This window comes from Salminus brasiliensis, chromosome 3 (genome assembly GCF_030463535.1).
Source record: "Salminus brasiliensis chromosome 3, fSalBra1.hap2, whole genome shotgun sequence".
Taxonomy (NCBI): domain Eukaryota; kingdom Metazoa; phylum Chordata; class Actinopteri; order Characiformes; family Bryconidae; genus Salminus; species Salminus brasiliensis.
In genome coordinates this window covers 471,297-487,580 of record NC_132880.1, presented here as the reverse complement: position 1 = coordinate 487,580, position 16,284 = coordinate 471,297, and the positions used below count along the sequence as shown (strand labels likewise).

At 43.9% G+C, this 16,284-nt stretch overlaps 1 protein-coding gene across 3 annotated transcripts; it reads right to left on the bottom strand.

Moving 5' to 3' along the window:
• Positions 1–923: 923 nt before the first annotated feature.
• On the bottom strand, positions 924–15,603 carry LOC140551591 (casein kinase I). Of its 3 annotated transcripts, none has more exons than XM_072675071.1 (11): positions 15,402–15,603; positions 13,115–13,202; positions 12,461–12,571; positions 11,409–11,557; positions 10,045–10,273; positions 8,810–8,980; positions 7,850–7,998; positions 6,830–7,001; positions 6,625–6,716; positions 6,360–6,419; positions 924–4,893 (listed from the first exon to the last, which is right to left on the bottom strand). In XM_072675071.1, the coding sequence occupies exons 2-10, from the start codon at positions 13,188–13,190 to the stop codon at positions 6,387–6,389; spliced, it is 1,182 nt and encodes a 393-aa protein (XP_072531172.1). In that variant the 5' UTR covers positions 13,191–13,202; positions 15,402–15,603; the 3' UTR covers positions 924–4,893; positions 6,360–6,386. The 3 variants fall into 3 exon arrangements, with proteins under 3 accessions (XP_072531172.1, XP_072531175.1, XP_072531174.1); XM_072675074.1 differs by having other exon boundaries at positions 924–4,885; XM_072675073.1 differs by lacking the exon at positions 15,402–15,603 and adding an exon at positions 15,136–15,266.
• Positions 15,604–16,284: the final 681 nt, after the last annotated feature.

The following is a 16,284-nucleotide window of genomic DNA, read 5'->3' as shown; positions in this document are numbered from 1 at the left end:
AACCTGCAGTGTTTTTATTAAAGAAATAATTCATACACCTAAGCACAACATCGTTCTTTATTATGTATTACTGCACTGCCTTTCATTTTTTTCACAGTTAACAGTTAATCCATGCCTCGTTGTAATAAGGGAGATATATGTATCTATAGTTGATGGTATTATGTACAGTCAGTATTTTTTTTTTGCTGTGCCTGGAGTTTATACTGTTTATACTTTATATTTTTTTAATTTAACACATTTAATATAATGCACACACACACATTGTGAATGTGTTGTTGCTGACCCTTTGTAAGGGAGCTCCTGTGTACCCAAATTAGCTCATACGGGTGTAATTGTCAGGTGTCCACATACTTTTGTCCATGTAGTGTGGCTATAGTGTTCAGCACAACAGAGTCTGTGTAAGATTAATGAATAGGCAGAATAGTACACACACACACACACACACACACACACACACACACACACAGAGAGAATGCTTGTGTTTTTGTTTTGGGGTGTAAAATAACACACAGTCAGAGTAAAGTGTGTGAGGAAGTTGCTTTGTTTATTTTTTTATTACCTCATAAAATATACACAAATACTGTCGTAAATAAAGTGAGTGTGTTAAAGAACTGTACAGGATATCAGTACAATACACCCCCCCCCGCCCCCACCCCCACCCCCACCCACACCCACACACACACCCCTAACACCCTAACCCCCTTAACCCCCCTAACCCAACCCCAACACACTCCTGCTGGGTCTCGTGCTCACTCATACACGCAGGCACAGACACACAGACACTCTCTCACACACACACACACACACACACACACACACACACACACACACACATCTGAAAGTGGATCTATATCAGTCAGTGTGTGTGTGTGTGTGTGTGTGTCATTTAATGACATCATTACCATTAACTGCAGTTTGATGGAGACACACACACACACACACACACACACACACACACACACACAGTTACACAAATAAACCGTACCATCAGTCTCTCTCACACACACACACACACACACAGACATAGCTACACGGACACACAGCAGCTACACACCTACACATAGAAAAGTAACATTTTGAAGACACACACACACACACTCTCTCTCACTCTACACTATGACCCAGTCAGGGGTGTAGTGTCTCGCCCCCCCGGTGAACTTTAGTATCTGTATTATTATTTATTTTTAACTCTGACGCTCTCTTTAGTTCAGCTTTCATCTTTCTCTGCCTCACACACACACACACACACACACACTTAGACACACACACAACTAAAAATATTTACAGTGAAGGTTTAAAAAAAAAAAAAAAAAAAAAAGGACAAAAGTGAAACCTGACACCCCGCCCATATTAAAGAAGCCCCACCCCTTCCCCACCAGATATCCAATAAAAAATGTTTCGGTAAAAAAACAAAAAACAAAGAAAAGATCATAAAGGATCTCGGGTTGTTTTAAAAAAAAAAAAAGAGGATGCTAGTAATGTGGATGGTCACATGACCAAGAGGAAGCAATCTTATTGGCTGACAGTGATAACGGGGTGACATGGCAGTTAGAGCCAAGCCTTAGGTTTTACTGCTGATAGTGATTTTAGGGGCTAAAAACTCAGCCGAAAGCATCAGCTGATATAATTGTGTATGAGAATTTTGTACTGCGATGTTTTACTGACGGATACGACTGGCTGTTCTCAGCGTTGCACTTCGGACCGTCAGACGTTTTATCACTTTTATCCTTCACATAAAAGTGGTTTAGTGTTATAAGGTGATGTTGTGATGCTACAGGTGAGCCTAGTATAACTTTAACCCTTTAAACCCTAACAAGTCAGTTATCAATCCTAAAGGACAGATTATTATGGATTATAGATTATGTGGAGTCCCACAGGGTTTTATTTTAGGGCCTATGAAACTGGTGTAAATATGACATAAAGAAGTGTGTGTTTACACACAGAGGTTAAAGGGTTTCAGGGGTTAATCATGATGATGTGCTATTTTCAGATTCTCCAGTTTAGTGTGTGTTACTGTTTAACTACTGGACAATATAGGTAAATATCACTGGGCTCCTCTGTGGAACGGCTGTTTTAAGGTTTTTCCTCCCCTCCTCATCATCATCATCATCATCATCATCATCATCTGGAGATCAGGAGCAAGACTGAGACTAAGAGAGTCACTAATTATCTGCAGAATTCTTGCCAATACTGTTAAAAATGCAGGCCATATATCAGCCAATATTATCAGGCAACTGATTATCAGTCAGCCCCGGGTAGAGATGTGGCACGCTGAAGGTAAAAAAAAAACAACAACTGTAAAACAGGCGTATTAACAAACAGAGGGCCGGAGTGACCGCAGGGTCTCACTCCAACCAAGCAGGAGCTTCTCATATAACTGACCACCTGTCTGAAAAGCAGCCAGCCAGCAGAACAGCTGAGAAATCAACGCAGTGGAATCAGCCACAGCAGCTCTACGAGTGAACAGTCCTGCGCTAAAGCTACACCCACCTAAAACAGAACAGAAAGAGCTTTATAAAGGAGGTGGAAACAGGAATGGAGTGTTTCTGATATTCTCACTTCCCCAAAACACGAGCTTAGACCCAACGGCAACCACAGGCTAACACTCACTACGAGACTGGTCACTCCCAGGGCTGGGTATCGTTCACGCCACCGTACCTCACTGTATAATAACACTTCACAAACAGCAGTTATGCTTTTTCTAATAATGCGTTAACGACTGTTCATAACTACAGAGACCAACAGAAACGCTCCCAAACGTCTTGTTATAAAATCTACATTTAACTACAGTCAAAGTTAAAGTTCTGTAATTCACCTGTAAAATTCTTAGAGGCACCTGTTTGACCAATTGCATAAATAAATAGTTTCAATTACTAACCATTTATTTAATGACAATCAACAAATTATCCTGAATCTAGAAATAGTTTGTTAATAATTATTTACTCCATTTCTATGCACATGTAATTCCAGTGCATTTCAGAAAATGAAATATCATGAAAATGTTCATTATTTCAAATTTCATACAAAAAGTTCAAAAACGGTCATACTTTATATTTATTTCATGTAAAGTGAGATATTTTAATTATGATCAATAAGGCTTAAAAAAATCCTAATCCCAGAATATTTACTTTTATGTTTATAATATGTATGTAGTATCAAACACTATCAATAACAAAACATAAAAGGAACGTCACTTTAAATGTAATAAATATAAAATATGACTGGTTACCTTTATGAATTAAATGATGAACATGTTTCTGATGCACCAGTACATTTTGCACTGTGAAATACTGAAGGCAGGGATTAAGCCCAGTCATGCACTATGTCTTCAGCACTCAGAATGATGCTCAGTCCAGGACTAGACCCAATTAATCCCTGTCTGGGGATTAAACGGCACATTGATTAGCTGGCTGATGCTAATAAGTCTGGCTAATTCAGCATTATTCACTTGTGCAATGCTTGATAATATTAAAGTCATTTGATTGGTACCATAAGAGTACTAAATTCTGACCCCAGCCCTGGTCACACGTTCCTACACATTAGACATTTCAATCTACTCTCCACTTCCTCTCCCTCTCTCTCTCGCTCCTCTCTCTGCAGTCTGGACTCGGGCTGCACAACAGACACAAAACCCTGCAGTGGGATTACTCTGCTACATATCATACTGTGATAGCCCTGATGACAGGGTCATCAATAATGTTATGGATAAAGGAAAATACCACCAAAATCATTTCTTAAATATGTCTTTCATTTTATTTCTCAGGCAGTCGTCCACTGATGTTCATGGGTTATTCTTCAAAAACAGATTTCCATTGGCTGCCCTCATTCAAACAGCGAAACACCCCTTACAACTGCGAAAACGGGCGGAGCCAAACTGCTGTAGACAGAGGAAGTTGATGTATGCACACCTGTTGGTTTCCGTGACATCACAAATGTTCTACAGTGGAGGTGAAAGGAAGCAGACGTCTGAAGCTCTAATAAGTTCTGAGAAGAGTTCGGCTCTAGAACCTGCTTTTAAAATCAGATCATTAAAATGGTGGAGGGATACATGCTGCAGGGTGTAGTGCAGCTACAGAAAGTAGTCCCTAAAGAAAACTGGATTAGATGAGATTCTCTATTCACTATTTTACCTTCATCATCATCATCATCATCATCATTCTATATAAAACTTAGAGGACTCGTGTTGCTGCACTGGTGGGTTTGGATAGGAGATTATGGGTCTGGTTCTGTTCACCACCACTGTAAAGCTGTGTCACCCCCCCCCTTAAAAGAGCTCATCTCAAGCAGTTAAATTAAGGAATTTTGGTGGAATTTCACTTTAAACACTGCCCCAAATTTATTAAATAAATAAGCTGAATCGTCAGAACAGGCTCAGAAACCAGTCTGGTGCTCGGACTGGTCAGGAATCCGATACCAGTATTGCAACAGCAAACGTGAAAACAACGATGAACACACTATATATTGTGCAGCCCTAGTCTGACCCCAGACCCCCAACTCAGACACCGCCACTGCTCGTCTACACACACACCAACACACAAACACGCGTACACAAACGCCCCGAACTGGAGTGTACCAACAAAACCGCCCGAAAAGTCGAACCCTTACATTCCAAACCCAACTAACAACAACAACAACAACAACAACAACAACGTCCAGCTTCTCTCCCAGCCTTTATAACACAAGCTCAGTTCAGGAGTGAGGGGTGATGGGTGAAGGGTGAAGGAGAGTGAGGTGTGGGCAGAAACAGAGGGGTAAAGAGGTGGAGTCTTCATCCGAGACGAGAGTCACACAGCTGGGCTCCCGCCGCACTGGTCAGGTTCGTTGGCAGAGAAAAAAAAACAGAACAGAACAATCTCTGAGAATATCTGGAGAAGGAGACGGAGTCCTGCAGCCCTGCAGAAACACACACACACACACACACACACACACACACACACACACACACACACACACACACACACACACACACACAGTTTAGTGACAAATCTCATTTCAGTCGATTAACCCGGTCATGTCACGTTTGGCGTCTCTAGTTGTAGCACTGGAGCTACGAGACTAATGCAGCTAACAACCAATGAAAGTTCAGATCACACCAATTAGCACACCGTGAGCCTGCCTCAAAGCGGGTGGAGGTGTTCGAAAATCTCCAACAGGCTTGCTTACGTTAGTCATCTTCAACGTTTCTGAGTTCAGCCATGTTCAGCTCCTCCTCTGCTGCCCTCATCAGATTCAGACCCTGACTCTGGTCTACAAAGCCAAGACTGGACCAGCCAGCCCCTCAGTACTTGATGGCGATGGTCAAAAGCCGATCTGCACCGAGAGTCGTTCCAGCTTCAAGTACGGCTCGGCTCGACCCGCCATCCTTTAAGATCCACGGAAGACGAGCGTCCAGACTTTTTACTGTCCTGCACCGAAGTGGAGGAATGAACTTCCCCTGGGTGTCCGAACAGCAGAGCCCAACGCTCGCTGTCCTCAAACCCAGACTGAAGACCCTCCTCTTCTGAGAGGACTTGGGTGAAGAGAAGAGTATTATGGTCTCCATATTGACTTGAGTTTAGTAGAGTCTAAGATTAGAGGATCTTCTGGATTCTAGTCTGTATCAACTAGATAAGGGTCTTTTCAGTGACAGTGAAGCTCTTCTGTAAGTCGCTCTGGAGAAGAGAGTCGGATAAAGGCCTTTAATGTAAATAAGGTTTCTAACACTGCATGACTCACAGTTATCTAGAACATGGACTGGAGAAGAGCTAAACGCACGTCTTGAACTCTGAATGTTGTTCATACTTCAGTCCATGTTTTAAAGGTAACAGAGAGTCACACAGGGTCAGAAACCACACGGGCAAGTCTGAACACCCCCATACAGGTAGAGGCGAGTTAGCACTGGGCTAATTGGCGGGGTAATACCTCCCATCACCTGTTAGCTGCATACGTCTGACTGTGTTTAAACTGAGTGGGGAAACTGATGATGTTTGTAATCTAGAGCTATAAATAGCCAAAATAACGTCAAAGCAGCCTGTTTGAGATAAGCTGTGTAAAAGTACACTACATAGACAAATGTATTGGGACACCTGTTTTTTCATTGTTTCTTCTGAAATCAAGGATATTAAAAGAGCTGATCCTGCTTCTGTTGGAGTAACTGTCTCTACTGTCCAGAGAAGAAGACTACTAGACTTTGGAGGTGCATTAGTCAGGATGTTGGATGGAGCTCAATGCTGGGGGGCTTTATACCCCTCTAGCCCATGCCTGGCATTAGGCAGCATGGAGCCAATAGGCTCATGTTGATCCGAAAGTCCTATTCTATTGGTAGAACAGAAATATTTGGACATATAGTGCATGTATAAAAGTATGTGGATGTTCTTCACCTGTTGTTAGGTGTGTGGTTGGACAGCTCACTTTCCCAGGTGCTCGTATGGCATGCTGACCTGCAGGGAGGGGAAGAGAGAGAGAGAGAGAGCGAGAGAGAGAGAGAGAAAGAGATAAATGAAGAGTATAAAAGGAAAGGGTGTGGAAGATATGAGAGAACCCCTGGGAGAATGTGTGTGTGTGTGTGTGTGTGTGTGTGTGTGTGTGTGTGTGTGTGTGTGAGAGAGAATGGAATAATAAATGGAAAGGTGTGTGTGTGTGTACCTGTGATGATGAGACGTTGGCTCCTCGGTGCAGTCTCATGCTCACCTTCCTGTCCCGTTCTCCTCGGGAGACCGCTCGTGGCGATGTGTTACCTAGCAACACAAGCACAGGGGGTCAATGCTCATATGTTATACACACACACACACACACACACACACACACACACACACACACACACACAGTCATATAAACTGTGTTTCCATACCTGATTGCTGGATGCGGGAGGCGGGGTTAGATGTTGGCTGTTCAGGTCCGTTTCTGACCCGGTTTGGCCCGGAGGGGGCATGTCCTCTGACTCCTGATCCCCGCACCACTCCACTGTCCCTCTCTTCACCTCTCCGCTCCCGATCACCCTCATCCACTGCCCGACTCGCTCCCTGAAAAAGAGACCAAAGAGTCCAAATCAATAAACATCACCTGAACAAACCAGAACCTCAACACAGAACTATGCCAGAAACACAAACGGCCTCCCGGCTCGCTAGCGCACCATGAGAGTCACGAGACGGTGGATTCTACACCCATGTAGTGCAACAAGCTGCATGTCCAGTACAGTGTCTGTGCACATGGACTCTGTTAGCCATATGATGCACTGTTTCAGTATAGAGGCCAGAAATCGGATTCGTATCTGATCTAGGAATACGATTTGCATGTCCACACAGCTCTGAAAACATCAGTTCTGACTCACACTGAGGGAAAATCAGGTGTGTGAACAAGGCCTATTATGAGCCTCACACTTATTTGTGCTATGTTCACACCGCAGGTAAAGGTGGTCAAATCTGATCTTTTTTGGTCATGTGTGACACAAACTTGTCTTGAACAGCAAAAACACAAAAAACTGAATCTGACATTTTCACATTTTACTACGTAGAACTGAAACCTGATACATATCCGATCCGCAGGAACGGGATTAGTCTGAGCAGCCTGAGCGGAATTTCTGCAACTTTTACCTCAGAGAGAGAGCTGATTAGCTGATTATGAGGTGCTGAGGTGGACCAGCTGTGTCCACCAGGTCCACACTACCCCAGCAAAACATCTAATATACAGTTTCCCTGAGTGTGTGGTTTCTGACACTGTATTACATACAAATCTTTAAACATGAGGCCTTGTAACCTGTCTATCCATGCTTTTTGGCCCTTACTGCACAGGGGGTGAGACACAAACCATGTAAATTAGACTTCTGCTGAACTGCTCCAGCACTGAGCAGCAGAAGAGTCTAGATACTCACGAATTTGAGCATGTTCCAGTCGAACACGTAGTCGTAGGAGAATCCCTGTCTGTGGAAGAGGTTCCTGAAGAGCTGCCGCAAGTACGAGTAATCTGGCTTATCGTCGAACCGCAACGAGCGGCAGAAGTTCAGATACGTGGAGAACTCAGCTGAGGAGGAAGAACACAGACACAGCATATAATAACCGCAGGATAAGATACTGGAGGAGACCTGAGAGAGTTGATAAATCCTGTAAATTAAACTGATGGGTTTAACAAACTATGCTGAAAAGCATCAGTGTGTGTGGAGGGGAAGTGCAGAAGTGCTCCCTCTGCTGTTCATTACTCTACAAGAAGCTTAGAATCCCAATAAACAATCCATATATAATGACAAAGACTTCCTGTCAGTGATAATTACATCATATGTCCAAATATTTGTGGACACACCTTCTAATGAATGCATACAGATACTTTAAGTGCATTCATTGCTCTGTAGAGAAGTACTGCCATTAGAATAGGACTCTCTGGAGCAGATAAACATCATGACCCTATCATGGCTATATGCTGCCCAATAATGCCAGACGTGGGCTAAAGGGGTATAAAGCCCCCCAGCATTGAGCTGTGGAGCAGTGGAAGAGCTGTGTTCTCTGGAATGATGGTGGTGGAGCTCCACCCAGTACTTTTGTACGGGATGAGTTTGGGAGCTAAGGATTAGGGATGAGGTGGGGTGGTGATCATTCTGAACATCATAACCCCACTAATTCGTCTATTGCCAAATGCAATCAAATCCTCACAGCAATTCTTCTCCAAAATCAAGTTAAAAGTCTTCTTCTCTGGACAGGAGAGACCATTACTCAATACTTAATACCCTTGTTTCCAGAAGAAACAATGAATGAGCATGTGTCCCAATACTTTTGTCCACAGTGTACCACTACTCAGGGTTAAATAGTGTAATACACACCCATGCCCCTCGGTTACTTACAGGGGTAGCCCTTACACAGCACCTCAATGGGGGTGGACATTTTCTTCTCGCTGATGCGTTCGTACTTCTGCCTCTTGGTGGCGGCTTTCAGACCCTGCCAGGGCAGAGAGCCCAGGTTAAAGTACATCAGCACGTAGCCCAGAGACTCCAGATCGTCCCGCCGAGACTGCTCTACACACACACGAAGACAGAGAGAAACACATCAGAGACATGAGAGAGAGACAGGAAAGTAGGGTTACAGGGAGCAAACTGATGCACATGTGCTGGGGTAGCACTATAAACCCCAATTCTATATGTAAGAACTTTCATTTATTAAGAGAATCTAAACTCTTTAACCAGCACCAACACTTTATTTCTTCATGTTATTAAAAAAAAACAGACCCTGAAGTAAACACACACACTGACCACACAGTCAAACACCAGGAACCCGGTTCTTCTGATCAGTAAAGAGGAGAAACCGGTGCTGAAGCTGGCTGACAGTCAGAAAAGGCGATGGCACGTAGGACGTCCAGGAGAACCCTGAATCTAGCCACTGAACGATTGAGGCGCGCATGCCTGATCACCCGAACTGACCGGGTGGTTTTAGTTTGAACCACGTCACCTTGACCATGCACCAGCCGTGTCCACAATAGGTGTGAGCCAGACTTAAGAGACTAATAGGCACAGAGGTCTTCCTCAGACACATGAACACAGCAGCGCAGACCAATCGCCGTTGTGGAGAGTCTGCACACTGCTTGTATGGAAACACGTGAGAGTGGGCTACACCACAGAGACGTCCTGCACCGCCCGCCGGCCTCTCTCCCAATCCAGCAGGTTTATTAACAGGTTTATTGTTGTGTATGTTTGATTGTTGGTGATTTAACAAAATCTCTGTTATTCTGTTCTCCACGGTCAGAACACACACTAGAGGTCAGTGTGTGTGTGTGTGTGTGCGTGTGTGTGTGTGTGTGTGTGTGTGTGTGTGTAAAAAAATACATTTCCTGTAAAAATCTTCTGAACTGTGGTTTGTGGTTCCCTCTACAGAGTGGTTGTGGCCTGGCAGCCAATCAGAGCCTGTTGTTGTTCTTGCTTTTACACACTCAGGGATAAACTTAGAAAGTACATTTTTCAGTTTGTTTACTTTGTCTTTCAAAAAAAACAACAACAATAAATAAATATATAAATAACGCCTGTTTTTATGTCCAACACTGTGGTCAGGACAAGCCTGAGCCGCGTGTATGAGCGTGTGTTGGTACCTATGCCCAGGTGTGTGTTGATGGAGGCGTAGCGGGCCGTGCCGGTCAGGTTCTTGTTCTCGCGGTAGGGGATGTGCTGGTGCGTGCGGGCGTCTCTGTATTTCTTGGCCAGGCCGAAGTCGATGATGTAAACAAGGTTCCCCTTCTTCCCCAGGCCCATCAGGAAGTTATCCGGCTTCACGTCCCGGTGGATGAAGTTCTTGGAGTGGATGTACTCGATTCGGCTGATCTGGGAACAGCAGCACAGAAATGTCCATGTTCTAGATAACATCACCAAGTCTATTAGAGACGAGGGAACACCTCCACGCGGTTTGGGGAGAGTGTGTGTGACAACACATTCGCAAGGGTGAGGATCGGTGCCAGTGGGGAATTCTGTCCACTGAATATTCTGAAGCTGAGCGTTTGCTGCTGCTTTTTAATGAATTAAACTTTATATCCAACAATCGTGCGAACATTTCAGGTGTCAGAGTTTTAATGCATATTAAAATAAATAAATAAAAATGTCCTTGCAAATGCAGCCTTAAGTCCTTACCTGAACAGGTTAAGTTTTACATGAGGAGGTGGAGCATGTAAACTGGTATATATATATATATATATTTATTCAGCTCTGAATGGAGACTTAATTTTTGTTCTTAAATGTGCATCTCTACGTGTCTGTGCCGTTTTATTCCAGACATCTGATCAAACAGAGCTGAGTTAGCTGAATTTGCTATGAACGACATAAAGACTAGTGGAGAGCCTGCTGAGACATGAGAGCTGGGATTGGCAATCAAGGTTATTTCACTACAGCTCAGATATTAGTACTGTTCTTAAATATCAATAACAACTCCTTTGCATTATAATTATTATAAACATTTATTTGCATTATTTCAGCAGTTGTTTTTGAGCAGTTGTCATTTCAGTGTCAGTGTAGTAATGCTTGGAATCTGAGGGAAATGTCGGGAGAGTTCAGATTCATACGTTTTTCTCAGGCTCTGAACTGTCACACTGATTTTTGGGGGGAGGTTTTGGGACAGTAATGCGTAAATCCAGTGTCCCCTCCAATATCTCTCACTTACTCAAGGATTTCCAATCCTGTGAGAATCAGAGAACATCACAAACATCCTGTGGTAAAGCTGCTTCCCCCTGGGGAGGTGGGTTCATGTAATCATGTCCGAATAGGGCTGAAGTTTTATTTATTGTGGCTGTAAACTCCCGCAGTGTTTACTCTGAGAAACGCCGTTATTTAAATCATCAGTTCTCTCCTTCACGGAAAGCACCTCAACACCTTTCCCAGCTCCCGAACAGCTGAACACGCTAAAGCAGGCACATGGAGGGACAGATAGAGGTGTGTGTGTGTGTGTGTGTGTGTGTGTGTGTGTTACCATTTGGTCGGCAAGCAGGAGGACGGTCTTCAGGCTGAACTTTCTGGAGCAGAAGTTGAAGAGGTCCTCCAGACTGGGGCCCAGTAACTCCATCACCATCACATTATAATCACCCTCAGCCCCACACCACTTTATAGAAGGGATTCCCACTGAAAAAAACACACACACACACACACACACACACACACACACACACACACACACACACTCACACTTTATACTTTCATGATACACAATATGTATATGATATGATATAGCAGCAGGTTTTAAAGACTGAGTACTCTCATATTCTCACAGTACAGTGATTTAACAGTACAGACAATATGACAATATTCTATCATATCCTGATAAAATGCATCATTGTGAAACTCAGTAAGCTTCTCTAATCATATGGAAGAGACTGTTAGTGTAATAAACACTGATCAGCTGCAGGTTTCATTACTAACAGTGTAATTAGACTGGGTTCATTAGATGAAGAGCAGCAGATGTTGAGTATAAATCACTGTATTCAGTACAGGAGAGGATCTGAATGCTAGTAAAATGTCTTTAAATATCATGATATAGTATTTGTATCATATCACCCAGCCCTCCTTTTTAGTATAACGCTGACCAGCTGCACACTGCATTACAAAGCCTGTAAGAAACTCACTGCACTGGACTGAGTAGGGAAGCTCACTCAGACAGCAGCTTTTAAAATCTGCAGACACCGAAACTAAAGATAATGTCTAAATATTGTAATATGGGATTTTCCTCATATCGCCCAGCCCTAATTCTGTGTGCTGCACTGATGTCCACAAAATTCTCATTAAAGCATTTGACGTAATAAGATGTATCATGATCATTTCCGTCATCTGGCTTCACACTGCTTATACTCATATACCCACACACATACAGAGCTTACAGTGCTAAAGCCCTACTGACTGTCCCGGGAGCTCCTGCTGTTTCTCAAGCTCTTAAGTAGGAACTTCTGAGAAGGACCTGAATGCAGCCCTGAAGAGGACGCTCTCCACCTTCTTTGCAGCACCATTTCCACTCATCCCCTCACTCTTTACCTCCTCCCTGCATCATCTTGTAGAACTTGCTCTCGATGTGCAGCTGCGGGTGTTTGGTCTTCACACATTCCAGCTTGATGGCCACCTCCTCCCCCGTGGCGATGTTAGAACCTGAGAAGCAGCCACAGGATACGCAGATCAACGGTTAGGACCATTAATGTGTGAAACTAGGAGTGAAGCGCAAGCTGGGTGTTTCTAATAAAGTGGCCAGGGAGTGGAAGCACAAGGTAGGGGTTTCTAATAAAGTGGCCAGGGAGTGGAAGCACAAGGTAGGGGTTTCTAATAAAGTGGCCAGGGAGTGGAAGCACAAGGCAAGTGTTTCTAATAAAGTGGCCAGTGAGCGGAAGCACAAGGTAGGGGTTTCTAATAAAGTGGCCAGTGAGTGGAAGCACAAGGTAGGGGTTTCTAATAAAGTGGCCAGTGAGTGGAAGCACAAGGTAGGGGTTTCTAATAAAGTGGCCAGTGAGTGAAAGCACAAGGCAAGTGTTTCTAATAAAGTGGCCAGGGAGTGGAAGCACAAGGTAGGGGTTTCTAATAAAGTGGCCAGGGAATGGAAGCACAAGGTAGGTGTTTCTAATAAAGTGGCCAGGGAGTGGAAGCACAAGGTAGGTGTTTCTAATAAAGTGGCCAATTGAGCGAATACGTGTGTCTTACCGAGGTAAATGTCCCCAAAGGAGCCGCTGCCAATCTTGCGGCCGAGCCGGTATTTACTTCCCACTCGCAGATCCATGCTTCCTGTCAACTGCAACACACACACAAACACACACACACACACACACACACACACACACACACACACACTTCAGTCATGAAGCTGAACATTGACTGACCAATAAATTCAGGTTTCTCAGTATAACACCAGTATCTTAGAAAATGCAGCTGACTCCGCTGGTTCTTGGAATTCTTCATCAGCTGTTCAGCCAAGCCTCAGTAAGTGAGCACACACACACACACACACACACACACACACACACACACACACACACACACACACACACACACACAGTGTCCCTAGCTGTGTGTGTGAGACTGTTGAGAAAGCCTAGCAGATGCGAGTGGACTGACCCAGCCTGCATGTGACCCGACTGGAGAAATTTCATCATTTCAGACTCGCAACATGTTCCTCAGACTCCAGACTCCTAACCACACACTCTTTCTGATAGAGTGTGTGTGTGTGTGTGTGTGTGTGTGTGTTATCCTGCCGTTTGCTGAGAAAGAAAAAAACTGCCTGATAACTGATGACGTCCTGCAGATGATCAGCCAGGATACGTTTGGTATCCGTGCTTCTTTGGGTTTACAATGGGAGACGCTAGGCTAACTTCGCTAACAAACAGTGCACCTAGGCTGTCACCAATCTCATCTCCCAAACACCCAAACAAAAACATTAGAGTACAGTTAAACTATGGTTACAACAACAGTTACTACAGTCACATCAGATCCTAAAGTGACTCCAGGTTACAGGTACAATCCTACTGAAACAATTACAATTACAAAATACTACTACAATAAGTACAGTAAGTATACGTGTCAGTAACTACAGCTGCAGTTACAGCTACAGCAGTTACTACTCCTGCCATAGTTACTGTGCCTAACAATACTGAAGCTACAACACATTACCACAGCTCTGGATTACCATGGTTACGACGGCAGACTACAATATGACAAACAATTACAATTGCGCATTACTACAACAACGAGTACAACCCCTCAAAGTAATAGCTACTAACTACAGCTGCAGTTACACCTACTAAATGCATGTTACAGCTACTACAGTTACTATAGTTACCACAGTGTTTACAGCTACTGTAGCTAACGTTCCTGAAGCTACGACACATTACCACAACTCTGGGTTAGCTACAACAGCAGGGGTTGCTGGTACACTGCTGGTACTGAAATTACTACAGGTTACAGTGACAATAATACTGAAACTATTACATAACAATTACAGTTATAGTTGCTACAGTTACTATAGTTGCTACAATGTTTACATCTATTACAATTACTACTCCTACTATTGTTACCATAGCTAACGTTACTAAAGTAACGACACATCATCACAGCTCTGGGTTACTATAGCTACAACAGCAGGGGTTGCTGGTTCACTGCCGGTACCGAAATTACTACAGGTTACAGTTACAGTTACTGTAGCTAACGTTACTGAAGCTACGACACATTACCACAGCTCTGGGTTACTATAGCTACAACAGCAATGGTTGCTGGTACTGAAATTACTACAGGTTACAGTTACAATACAACTGAAACAATTACAATTATAGCTACTACAGTTACTATGGTTACCACGATGTTTACAGCTACTACAGTTACTGTAGCTAACGTTACTGAAGTTAGGACACATTACCACAGCTCTGGGTTACTATAGCTACAACAGACAGTGGGATTACTACAGGTAACAGTCACTATAGTTACTGTACTGTTACAGTCACCATAGCTACGGTAGTAGCAGAACCCTCTGCGCTCGGGCTGCGGGTCGTTGTTGGCGGTGTTACGGTCAGACGCTGCGCTGTAGCCCGTGTTTACTCGCCTCCTCTCCGGCACCAACAAGCGAAATCACCAGCTGTTCGGAGCGGAGCTACGAGCTAACGGGCTAACGGCGCTTAGTCGTCAGTGTAGCGCCGGAGTCCCGGCTCCTCTCCCGGTGAAACCGCTCCACTTACCCCCGCTTCCTCTACCACACCGCTCTGCTCGACCCCCAGGCGTGAAAAGAGAGTATTTTAGGCTGTTTTTAATCGCCGCAGCCTCGCTGACAGGAAAGCAGCGCTAAGCTAGCGGAGTTTCAGCGCTATCCGCCCCCTCCTCCCTCTCCTCCTCCCCCCCACCGCTCCGACTGCGCTCAGGGCTCCAGCTCGGCCGAGACCAACCCCCCCAATCCCGAGCCTGTCTTTCCCCTCTGGTTTCGGCGGCCCATCGGTACCGAACTCACCCGATACTCAGCTTGTTTGATAGCTGGCTCGATGCCCTTTCTGATCCGCTGTTTGTCAGGCTGGCTGAGCCGAAGGCGGAGGAGGATGGGAGCGGATTGTGGCGGATGTCATATCCCACTGTCCCTCTGCTGGACTCGGCTGAGCTCCGTGTTCAGCAGCGCTGAGGCTCAGCGTCTCTCCCCCTCTGCTGACAGCGCTACTCTCACCACACCGAGCACTGAGCACCCGTACAGCTCAGAGCACAACACACACCTACAGCTATACACAGATTACACACCACTACCATTACAGATATTATAATTTATTATAATACACCGATTAAAACTGTAGAATCACTGAATATAATCAATGTAAATCATATGAATACTATTAGAACTTACATACTGGATATGAATGTTATTAGAGCTTCATACTGGATATTAATGATATTAGAGCTTCATACTGGATATTAATGTTATTAGAGCTTCATACTGGATATTAATGATATTAGAACTTCATACTGGATATTAATGATATTAGAACTTCATACTGGATATTAATGTTATTAGAACCTCATACTGGATATTAATGATATTAGAACTTCATACTGGATATTAAAGCTATTAGAGCTTCATACTGGATATTAATGTTATTAGAACTTCATACTGGATATTAATGTTGTTAGAGATTCATACTGGATATTAATGTTATTAGAACCTCATACTGGATATTAATGTTATTAGAACCTCATACTGGATATTAATGTTTTTAGAGCTTCATACTGGATATTAATGTTATTAGAGCTTCATACTGGATATTAAAGCTATTAGAGCTTCATACTGGATATGAATGATATTAGAGCCTTATGCTGGATATTAATGTTTTTAGAGCTTCATACTGGAT